The 12518-nt window shown below is 37.9% G+C and overlaps 1 protein-coding gene across 4 annotated transcripts in view; it reads left to right on the top strand.

Annotated features, from left to right (window-relative positions):
• LOC108671338 (leucine-rich repeats and immunoglobulin-like domains protein 1) overlaps positions 1-9836 on the top strand; it is an 82570-nt gene extending 72734 nt beyond the window's left edge. The window contains exons 8-11 of one of the 4 annotated variants that reach the window (XM_018158865.2): positions 171-310; positions 2470-2660; positions 7219-7338; positions 7598-9836. In XM_018158865.2, the coding sequence (XP_018014354.1) occupies positions 171-310; positions 2470-2660; positions 7219-7338; positions 7598-7678 (532 nt within the window). In that variant the 3' untranslated portion in view covers positions 7679-9836. Of the gene's footprint in view, positions 1-170; positions 311-2469; positions 2661-7218; positions 7339-7594 lie in introns of all 4 variants that reach the window. The other 3 variants (XM_018158864.2, XM_018158867.2, XM_018158866.2) reach the window with 3 other exon arrangements.
• The last annotated feature ends 2682 nt before the right edge of the window (positions 9837-12518 follow it).

The raw sequence follows: 12518 nt of genomic DNA, 5'->3' as shown, positions 1-12518 counted from the left end.
CGGTTGATGAACATTGCCTATTCATGTTGCCTAAAGTACCAAAATGTAAATCTTCTGATTTGTCACTGCCCAGTGTTTCCGTCTCACAATTCTTGAACTCTTTACGTCAGTAAGCCTAGACTATCTGCAAGATGCAGGTGTAATAGTTGCACGTGTTCCTCGCTTTGCAGCATCAAGACAATTCCTCGTCTAGCATTCACCGACCTACACTCGCTGGAATGGCTCAAGATCGCCCACAACGAGATTAAAACGATCCCCGAAGACACGATGCAACCTATCCTCGACACGCTCAGGATGCTCGATCTCTCAAGTAAGTCATCACCAGCAACCTTACGTTCGTTTCTCTGTCCAACTTCATGAGCAGTAATGTTTCATTCTTACTGCATATTTGTTTCCGCCTCTCAAAGTATTCGTCTATTTTTATCCCGATTTCTATTTGACACCACGCAGCATCAGTTTATACCTTCGTCTGTTCGTTTCCTATACATGTTTCATCATCCAAGGGTACCAGTATTTCATGAAACATAGTATTTTGTCATTCATCATGACACAACACGAAAAATGCTGTTATTCTTTAGATTCAATTACGCAGAAAACAAATATCAAAGCTATATAAACGGTACGACCTTCACTATGTGAAACCTGGAAAGTTCGTCCCATTCGTTCAGTATAATGTACAGGTGATGATTATCTCCCCGGAATATTGGAAGAATCATTTTAAATTCAGGAGCACAACTGATTCATTTGTGAAACTATGGATTCCATAGTTATATTTTAACGGATTTATAATTGATTTAGATCACGTGACTGGTAATTCGACGAAAACGGGAATTGGGCTTGTCACCTACCAACATGCGGAGTGTCAGTTGTCTCCTTGACAGATATACGCGGAATTCTGAAAATAGAGAACAGAAATTTAATATCTCTTATCACGGAAAAAATTACTATATTAATATGGTTACTTCTGAAAGTTATTAACCAAATGCGATATAACTCTTAACAACGCGTCACTGCTCTTACGAATTTGTAGCGTTTCATTTGAATATTATTCTATTAAATTAATAGCTTGATTTCTAGTCTTAAAATCTACATTTATACTGTCTATCTTTGTAATTTCTTATAAACAAAAATTTCGAATTCTTCTCATTCTAATGTCAGGTATTGGGAAGACGTGTTAATATTTGTAAAACATTTATTTTTTTTTTTACCTCTAATGTCTAATGCCATGAACAGCTCACGGGCCCAAGAAACATATTTTTTTGTCATTATTTTCCTATGATTCAAGATTCCCTCGAATTTCTACTCGTGAAATACCAATATCTTTATTTGATTGATGAAAACGTCCTGGAAATGGAAATTCCGGTGATCGTGTAATCTACGTAACAATTATTATTGTTATGTGTTAATGAAATCAAGCTTAAAAGCTCAACGGAGCCAAAAGAGCACATTTGAGAGTTCCAAAACGAAAATTTCGTATGTACTTAGGATTTTTCGTCGACACCTTTCATCTAAACTCATGTCGGGCGACCAAATTTTATACCTCATTTCCCTGATCCATTGTCATTGTCACGTTACTGCATCACAAAATCATAACTTGGTTATCACTTCTCATTCTGCGTTCAAATTTCTTCCTATCATTATTAGTTAATTTCGCAACTATGTGAAACTCATACATCGTAGCTTTGCTGTTTTCTGGTGCACCTAAAATTTATATCTATCCCTTTTCTAGATGTTCTCACCAGTAATACATTTAGTCTGATGATTCATGCCCTAGTTGATCTCCATTAACAGCCTTGCAAATAAGAAATGAGGTTGGTTCGTCAATAACTTGTCAACTAGGAAGAGTTGATCAACTGGGGTAGGACTTGTTTTAAAAATCTTAAATTATTATATATACTCTAAGTTTCCGTGTGCTGAATTTCCATTTGCTATTTCTCAATTGAATATTCTGTGATAAAAACGTTTACTAATTGAAAAGCCTTTTTCTCCCATGACCACATTACAGATTTGACAGATGTCCATGCAGAGGATTTGTCTTCCAGGTGTCATCTGTTGCTTGCCTGCTTGCATGCTAGACCTCCTGCTACGTGAAGCTCTAGGGCCCTTATGGCTTTGCTCCTCGGTAGCCTGCACTCGCAGACGCACATATAGAAATTGCATGGCTTTCAACTCATTCTTGCTGCATGTTTGCTTCTGCCACTTCCTTCCCTGTACTTCATAACTTATAATGCCATTCATAGCTTTTAGTCGCTATATCTCATCTCCCTTATGACAATTCACAAAATTGCTGGAAATCTTAGAGGGATTTTGAGAGCGTCAAATACATGAGATGCAGGACATTCACACACGCGGGCCTTCTTCCCTTCCCCATACCAAAGCGATAATTTCAAGAAAATCGCAAAATAAGAAACTTTGGGTTCTTGTGAAACGTTGGAACATCCCCTTTTTTCTCATTCTCTAACCCTGTAGATAACCCGCTGGTGTGCAGCTGCGATATTCTCTGGCTGAGACATTGGTTGCTGAATCCCCACCACGACAGCAACAACGTCGAAAGCATCGGCGAGCACATTTGCGTGACACCGGACCAGAAATTTCACGTCATTAAAACTCTAGAAGAGAAGGCGTTCAACTGTCCTCATCCGCGTACTGGCGGAAGCACGGTAAGTGGCTTCGGAATTTATTGACGATGGCACCCAGAATTTATAAAGAAAAATTTTGCACACGTTATGGAGGTAAACATGTTAATTTGCTAATTTATTCACCTAAGTTCACGGGCATAGCAGGATTCTTGTAAATACCCAAGGACTGCCACAGGAGTGTTTCATTTCGTTACACTCGATGGTAAGTGAAAGTCATTACTGCAACACATCCGTATGAATGTAACTGATCACTCAAGTCATAATGAATACAAGAGTTACGAATGATGTGACTGGAGAGACAAGTTTGAGACGACAACAACGACTGATAGTTTCAACAGGGTTGGATGATCGTATGATGATATGGAAAGTAACCGCATGGAACTGACACTTGCATAAAATATTCTTACGCAATTCCTCCACTTCGTTACACCGGGAACTTACTAATTCTTCCAGTAAACTTCACCAAACGTCTATTATGCTTGATTGAACATTCTTTGTTATTTCATATATATTGCCGTCGTCGATGAGGTGCTGTCCCATCACAATCAGTCGCTCGTGAGTTACGAGCAAAGCTTAACAATAAATCAGTTTGTAATCAGTTTCATGATTTATGATGATTCATGATTAAAAAATAATTAAACTATTTTTGAGGGAAGTTATGTTAAGGAGTTAATGAATGGTAAATTTCCAAAAATTCTGATCATTACGAAATAACCAAAAGCACAAGAAGCTTCTGACACTTTCATTTGGGAGATATATGGTATCAAGCGTCCGTCAAAGTCTTTACACGAGTTTATGTGAGGGATTCGTCAGAATCAGACGAACGTGGATGCTAAAATATTTGCATTTTGAAAATTGCACTATCCGTTACTACAAAATTGCACTATCCGCGCGTATTATATATGCGTCACTTTAATTTTGCCGCTCGCTTCAAGAACGATTGCCTGCCCCACTCTGGCAGAAACTGGAGAGCTGATTGAGCCTATTTATTAAAGAATATAAAACAGGTCATTATAGAACAACCATGTTGGACAGACCAGAGCAAAAAAGCTCATCAATAATATTAACTTTTTGGATACTTGAACCATCTTACAAATAAAATTTTTCGCCAATGAGTCAGTCGTTACAGATGAACTCCAAAAATTAATAATCAAATATAGATTTCTGACGTTCCTGATGGATCGATGATAGCTGATTGGTGTTTGAATGACAGTCGGAAAGGTTCAAATATACTACAGTTGAGTAAAACTAATAATGTTGATCGTCGTCCAAGCCATAACTCGATTAATGTTTTCAGAAACGTACCGACTGACGAAATCATTTAATCAACACAGCCGTTGATAGTAATTTACAAAAGCGGTCGAAGAAAGTGAGGTAATTAAAGAGACTATCATAAACCCACAGACATCTCGTATTTGAACCTACAAAAATGACGTACCTGATGACAGTGCTAAATGGATGCATGAATGAGTGTCTGTATTAAAAAGTACAAACCTTCGGCATCACTGAGTGAGTGACAAAAATTTACGCGAGAAACGAATGCAAGACACACCCGAGTGAGTGGGGACGATAGTATGCCACACACCAGGCCCATGCTACAATGATAATCGCATTAATTAAACCCTGAGAACAGCAATATGCCGACCCTCCCTCTTCCCAAACCGCAACTTACGGGTCAATATTGGCTGAAAGCAGAACTTGCTTCGCTGTAGCCTCAGCACACAAATTAGATTTTCTAGATTTCATGGCATTTTCTTCTTAGATAAAAAATCGAATATTTTTTGTAGACCCTGGCAGCATTAGAACTGTAGGACGCTTCAGCATTTTCAGCTCAGAAAGAAGCCTTAGTTTTCCATGATCTATGCCGTTACAGTAATTGAATTCTCTAAGTTTCAATAAAATAAATTATGATCCATTGATAACTTTAGGACTTTATCTGCCCGCGAATAAGTCATTAATTGCCAGTCAGTGAGACTGAGCGGGCTGCTTGATCCACCGTCAAGTTCTTTGTATCGGTACCTTTAATATTCAGATCTAAGTTCAAAGCAAATACATATGTATAATTTACTTGCGGCCGATTCCTCGATGACCAATAAACCTGAAGCGAAAGCGTTCATAATGTTGGACGCATATCAATAACACGATTCTTTTCTAATGCATTTAGCGATTAGATGCTCATGTTTTGTTACAATCCGATGCGAATTATTTAATTTGTTTTCATTCCACTTCTTTCCTATCTCTGTTTCTTCCACTCGCTCTCAAACTTTCTCCTTCCCTAGAACTGTTTGTTTGGAGGCTTTGTTGTGTCCATAGTTTGTAGTGGCAAAGAACGTAGTATAGACAACGCCTGTTGCATTACCTGCTTTTCTTGTGACCACTACGGCTCAGTGACGCCGACACTCACCCATACCACCACCGTCCAGTGTATCAGATACGACACTTGGTCACAATATACAATAAACAAGCGATAGACCATGGGTGCACTCAGTACTGCAAAGCACAGCACTAAGGCGGGCACTTCGAGTCAATTAAATGTAGAGTTTGAAGTTATACTTACAATCTTGTGGAGCCCCACATGACCATTTTTTGAAGAGGAAATTGTTGTTGGTGTGGCTTCAATTTTGTTTTCTATATGCGTTTGTAACCATGTCATTTTGTACCCTAATCATCATATCCAAGGTGACTAAAACGAAATCGTCTGATCATTTTCATGAATTCCATAAGACTCCCGGACACAAGTATGAGCCACAGCACAGATTAAATTTAAACTGTTACCAATAAATTGTACATGCAGTTCCATTATGAATAGACAGGCAAACATCATTTGCTTGTTGATGATGGGCCTAACTTAACAGAAGCGTCCTGATCAATCCCTTAGTTTAGTTGTCTTAGCTTCTCCACGGCCTGCTAACATGCTCGATTGCAACACTGTGATGACCCTTTGCTTGCATATCAGTCATCCTTAGTAATCACATAGATGGGTCAAGAACTTAGAAGTGGCCACTGGGTCTTCTGAAGGCATCGTTTGGTCCCTTTTCGGCCCGCTATGTATTAATAAGGGTGCAGAGACAGAGCCTCCTTCTCTTGGCCAAGATTCTGTTCTGACCTCGTAGTTGTCCCTGTTTAGCGCACTCACTCGTAAGACTTCTGTCCGCGACCTGTTAGAAGGCATTTCTTGTGCACTGATCTCCCATTAGAACATCAATTCAAGCTTATCGTTGCATTTTAGTAACATATGAGTTTCTACCAGCTGCGAACAGGCTTTCTCATTAATCGATGAAAAAATCATATAGGAGGCATCCTAGCTTTTCACTATGATATCTTTCCTGTGAAAGTGCATTTTTTAGTGACATTTCCTTTTGAAATACCATAGTTAATTAAGCATTTTGTATTCAAAAATTAAAACTGACTTCTGTTAGACACCGTGTCTTATCAATAATGAATCTAATCTCTATTAATTTGCAAGGCTTTCTTCTGAGTCGTCAGTTTACATGGACATACATACTTAATAATTCTAGAACCTATAGCTTATAGCTCCCTGCCCTGCTTGTGCGGCTTCGCGGTTCTGTGTCTGGCCAAGCGTCCCGTTTGTGTTGGCGAATCAGAGATCCATGCTTCGGGTGTCTCATAACTTCATGAGTCCTGTGTTGCTTTCTGTCTGCTAACTTCTTCTACTGTCTCTACCGGGGCCCTTTGAATTTGATTCAGATTTTTTGTTGTAGCTTCCGGTGCTGTCACGTCCCACAGTTCAGTTCTGCCGAGTCTTTAAACTGCAATTCTTGTTTAGGACACAATGAAAAATTATTTTTTAAAATAGTAGTTATATCAATTTCCCATCACAAAGAATTGTTCGAACGCGAAATTAAGTTTTCAAGAAAACATCATAAAATGAAAAGAAGGATAGCGTTCGATGCGCGCTTAAACACCCTATGGATGGTGCTACGTAAAATATGAGATGTTTCACGAAGCCATAAAAATATTCAACCTTTTAAAATGTCCCTGGTGTGTGCGTGTGTATGTACGTCAGCCCATGAATCTTGCCACTGCCTCATCCCCCGCCCCTGTAGGCACACCCCACCCTCCCGTCCTTCGTTCCCTCTTATACTTCCGCTCTCACTCGCAGCGCTTCTAGTCTCGACTTAGTACGGTCCGCTTCTTGCGCCATCACTGATCAAAAATTGTCGAACATTTCCGTTTATACTGAAAAGCATTCACTCTTCAAGTCCATCATTTGATTGAAAAGCAACTAGAATTGCTCGTGCTACAAACGATCCGGGAGCGTAACGGTTGGACCGTATCAGAGAGACTGGGAGTCTGATGCCAAAACGACTTCTCAACGTGAATCCCAATGCGATATTCAAAAAATCTTCAAACGGCTATAAAATCTTTCTTGAGAAGATTTCAAAGGTTTAAACCTCAAGACAATATGCTCCAAAATTATGTCCATCCTAGATTTCGTCACAAAATTCAATCACGGTTTTGACGAAGTCGTTGTGGTGTCGTGCATAAAAGTAGTTGGTAGTGAGGGCCATGATGGATGACACCAGTCTCTGGTGGCCGCCTTGCTCTGCTCCTACAGCGCTGTGAATCTTGTAACGCCAGCAGCACCAGTGATGATAGTAGCTTGGGTGAGGAGAGCCAGCCCTCTCCTTGGCCTGCAAATGAACCCAATGAGGTGGAGATAAAGAACCCTCCTCAGGTACATAATATTTCCTGTGTGTCAAACTTACCACAGCATAGGTTAGGTTTACGGTTGCCGAAGGCTAAATTACAGTCATGGTCTCCCTAAAACTCGAGTTATTTCTGACATTTATGAGAATTCAGTGCATGACGTAATCCGATGTCCAGTGTTACAACTGTTACTATTTATCAATCAATTGTCAATCTTTACGAGCGTTTATGCATTGTTGACATGCTTTTTAGACAAACACCAACGTTCTCATGACTCTTTACAGCAGAAGACTTCAGGTGCCCCAGCCCTAACGACCATGACCCTGGTGGTTCTCTGCTCTCTGCTAGCTTCGACCTTGGCTTCCTAACTACATCGTCAATCATCAAATCAAATATCTGAGAACCTTGGCGTCAAGCTATCGACGGGAAAACTTCTGTCACGGAATCGAGATCAGGAGTGGAAGCGTGATTAAGCCTGACAATGCATGGGCGATTTGACAAGAACAATCATCCATCATCTTCAAGTCGGGACATCGATCGTGTTTCTTTCAAACACGCAGTATGGAATCGCTTCTTGCTCCAAAAGTGATAACTGGAAAACTATGCACGAATTTCCGGCTAAGTTTAACATGTTTTTTTTCTGGAAAATTTTCAGAAGTCAACAGTAGCATGATCTTTGAAATTTCGATTACAGTTTTACCCACATTATTAGTCACAAGTATTCACATTCATGTATTTTGAATTCAAAGAGCTGCCACATGCAACTCCTACATCAGTTCGCTAAGAATTTTTTTTACTCGATTTTTTGAGTCGACTCTGATTATTGTTGAGCTAGATAGAATTTCCACCGTAAATTTGACGTCGTAGTTTCAATGGAGTCCTAATCAAAAGACGCGTATTAAAGTTATACATGTACCGTATCATCTTAGTATGGATCGCTCCAGCAAACCATCATTCTCTTTACCAAATTTCTTATCACCGACTGACTTATATAGTCTCCCTTATGTCATAATGGATGGTAAAAAATCATAATAGAAAAACCTAAATAAAAAAGTTAGCCAAACACGATTTCTCTGCAGAATGTGGTTTATTTTTATTGTTTGAACTTTTGAGACCTAATCACTGTCTATAGACTGCATGGTATGTGCACACACCCTGTTCGTGTAATGGCTGCGTGATAAAAAGCGAACGCTGTGGGGAAATTGTGCCGCAAAGCACACTCATCATCTGCTGTTAGACGCCTATACAAATATCATAGATATTTGAGGCAGTTACCGGTTGTTATTGAAGTATTCGTGTGTTTCTACGATTTTGCTCTACACGCAAGAATTAGTTCTTTTTAGCTTCAGCGACGTCATCTCTATTTTTGAATTGCATATATGAGGTATAACCATATAATCCTAATTCATCACAATGAAATATATAACAGTTGAAATTAGAATTCGGTCAATATTGTAAGTGTGAGCTCAATGATCAAACTGCTAATGGGGATGGCTAGAAACTTGGTATTTAAAATTCTTAAAGAAAGGTCATGAGGTTTTTCGAAGAAACACAAGTGTAGTCGCCACGTCATATAGGCACTGATAGAATTCTTAGACCATGACAGGAAAAATCGATCTCATGTCTTGCATAGCGTAGAGTTGGACCATATCGAGAATAGTCTCTTATAATATTTTACTCGTATTTTTGAATAATAAACACTCCTGCATGAAATGATACTTGTGATCTGTAAATTGTTTAGATCTTACATTAGATACGATATTTTAAACATTCTTGCAAGCTGCAACCGCATTTCACTGGAGCTGTTTATCAGACGGCTATTGATTCGGAAATTATTAAACCAGATAAATTCTCTTGAATAAAATGAAGAAGTATAATATTTTCAATGTCATTAAAAAAATGGGATGATATCTGAGAATAAAGTCATGATAAATATGGAGTACCTTGAAGCGAAAATTGAGTTCGCATTCGTAATAAAATTGAACAGAACGGTGTGGATATGTCTTGTTTGCTCACCCGAAGATGAGTCTTCTCATATCCTTCAAATTAAGCATAAGAGGACATAAGAGTCTTCAGTACTTGGACAAGCGGGTATCTCATGCCTGAATTTGCATATCAATATAAAATTGCTAATGATCGGGGATTTTCTTCATAACATCCGTAGGTCGTATTGAGGATAACACCCAATATCATTCACGCCCAGCATTACTGTGCTAAAATGAGCATTCACATTTGTTCTCTGTAACCTTCTATGAGATTTGCAGTCTTATCTTGATGTTCGTCGTGTTGTGCTGTGATCGGGCTAGTGTGAGTGTTGATGCTTCAGCCGAGTTCATTTGATGAAGTATTTTTGTGAATACATTCCTTCTTTATTCGTGGATATCGAGATTTTGGACAGGAATGTTCAATAATAAATGAATTATTCTTCTGTGTGTGTATTCTATCTAGTCTGCAAAATATTTTCCATTGTGCCATAGAATTATAATTTTTGCTTGTTGGATAGATTAGTGGCGAGTCACCACCCCACACCCAATTAAAAGTCATCTTTTTTTTTCCTTTCGCGTCGGCTATTGAGAGAAAGTTTCAGCTAGGATTTTTATAACCCTTAGTAAATAGATTATTAAACTTCCTTTTCAAAAACATATCCGCAATCTTTCTGTAGACATTTTTGCAATTTCATCTTTCATGCATTCCGGAGAATTCCCTGCATTCGTGAATCCTTCTATAGTCTATAGCTATAACATGGTCTAAATGCTGTATATTCTTGCTACAACATCCAAGCTTTCTTATGAGACTCTTTATTGATAACTTATCATTATTGTTGTTAAAAAGAAACTAAGTTGAAATGTTATAGTATTTAAAACCGTGTTGGCATTAGTGGTGTTGTTTTGAAGACGCGTGTACATATTGCTTGCTCCTAGATAATATCAGTAATGCTTAAGTCCGCACACTACAGTTGCCGCATGACGAATATATAGCAAAATTGGACGTATACTAATTGTTGCGAGGTGATTCCGTCATATCCTTTAGGTATGCCTTACCTACCCTTCAGTTTATATATAAGCTCTTGATATACACATAAAAAGTAACCTCTTGAATTAATTTCTTCATAGACATAGACTAGCATAACAAGATCATTTCCTCGCAAGATCATTTCATTTAATGAATCTTGATTCATTTCATTTAATGAAATGAATTAAATTTCATTTCATTAAATGAAAATGATTTCATTAAAATGATCTCATATGCATTGCACCTGACCTACAGTTATGATACCCATGCACGCGGTTCTCCATGTGTGAATTGAAATTTTACTGAAAGGTTATTTAAAATACTTATTAACTATGCAATGACATTTCATCTGTGAAAGTTACTTCAAATAAATATTTAGTAATTTTAACTGATTTAACAATCAGTGTAGAAAACTATTTATATGATTATCTCGTCCAGTTCAACTTCAAACAGCCATTTTCTCATGTCCTCTCAGCTGAATTTCCATATAAATACTCATTGGACAACCGTTTGTCCTGGCGCCTGTCCGACTTCACTTTCCCTTGCAACTCTGAATTAAAATCAGTTTCAAAAGATGCGCTATAGCATAGTTCGGCCAAGTTGACCATGTTTACATCTTGTTCCGATCGATCCAACCAAACTTGTAGAATAGCCTTGAGTAACACAGTTTAATGATATTTTCAGTATGATTATTCCTAATTATGAAGTTTATGACATCCCAATTGAGAATGGTCGCATATCATTAGGATGTACTTCTTTGCTTTGCAACTGATCACATCTATAAGTAGCACTGAAGAATGAGATCCTCGAACTGCATTGCTTTGTCAGGCAGGCATTGGGGTATTATATAGTCACGATTGTACAGACAACACTGATATGTAAAACGTATCGCCATGAATATTGTGCATTTAATTAACCTTCCCTTAATTTTAGTTTCTTTCAAGGGACACCGCTTGACAAGGATTTAAAAAAGTGGCCTCTTCCAAAACACCGCGAAGGAGTAACTAAACTCAACGTAAAAAAATTAGAGAAGTATTGAGGCTATATTAACACGGAAAGAATATGTTTTATATACGAGTCCAGTGTTCAAGCACGTGATCCTATATATTGAATGAATATTTTTCATTTTAAATTTAAAGTTATTCATTCTGTTGATGATTTTTCGCTTGAAATTATGCAATCAAAGTTACGAACATTATCTTAGTGTAAGCCCTATATGAAGCATATATAGCGACTCTGCAATAGAAAAGTAAACATTTTAATCTGAAAGAACTATTTTTTAGAATTTATGTAGTACAAGTAATATCAGGTCAACCACAATGAAAAAGTGAAAAAGTACCCCCCATTGCAGCGATTCCTAATATATAAGCAAAGGCTGTGAAGACATCAATGTCAATACGCGTGCTGAGACCGCGGGTAAAAGCCGGGGGGAACCCCACATTTTACGTTCAGCAGCAATGAAATCTATTGTTTATCTGTAAAAGTTTGTGTCTTTGTTTGTTTTTTATTATTATAAATTTTTTGGCGGCCTGACACTTTTTGACCTAAATGTTACGAGGTCTGAAATTTGATGTGTATAAGTTGTGGAATAATAAGATATTTCAATAGGTTAGGGAGAGAGTGATATTATATTTCCAATGTAGTTTTGAATTTTGTCACATGTATTTCGTCAATCATATTCGAAAATTGAAAAATTAGTTTGCTACGAATATCCAACAAAGAGCAGAATGGTAGTTTCATGCTAAAGGTGGAATGGAACGGGTCTTCCTTCACTGAAGATTTTTCTTTCAAATTATCACAGGATTCTAGATGATGGGGTCTTGATGCCGGCAGTAGGGGCAGGATTGTAGTAGAGATGGCAGGATTTCCGAGGATTGTCTATCCCGAACAACGCCGGATAAGCCAGCTGGTACATGTAGATTCCGTTCACGCGTGAGGTACCATCGCAAGATTTATCGATGGCTCAGTTTCCTTTCAATTCAAAGTTGATTATTCAATTGGATTCAAATTTAACCTTTTTTACACAGTTATTTTATGTTTCACCTTCCCTACATGGATGTCTACTTTACTCTATCAATCTCAAAAATTATCCATAAAAGACTGATTTTTCATTTTTTATATGTATATGAGGATAATATGATAAAACATCCACAAATAAAAGACTGATTTTTTATATGTATATGTGGATAATTTTTG

Source organism: Hyalella azteca, unplaced genomic scaffold, assembly GCF_000764305.2.
Source record: "Hyalella azteca isolate HAZT.00-mixed unplaced genomic scaffold, Hazt_2.0.2 contig9714, whole genome shotgun sequence".
Classification (NCBI taxonomy): Eukaryota; Metazoa; Arthropoda; class Malacostraca; order Amphipoda; family Hyalellidae; genus Hyalella; species Hyalella azteca.
Note: the sequence above shows the minus strand (reverse complement) of the source record. Positions and strands in the feature narration are given on the sequence as shown.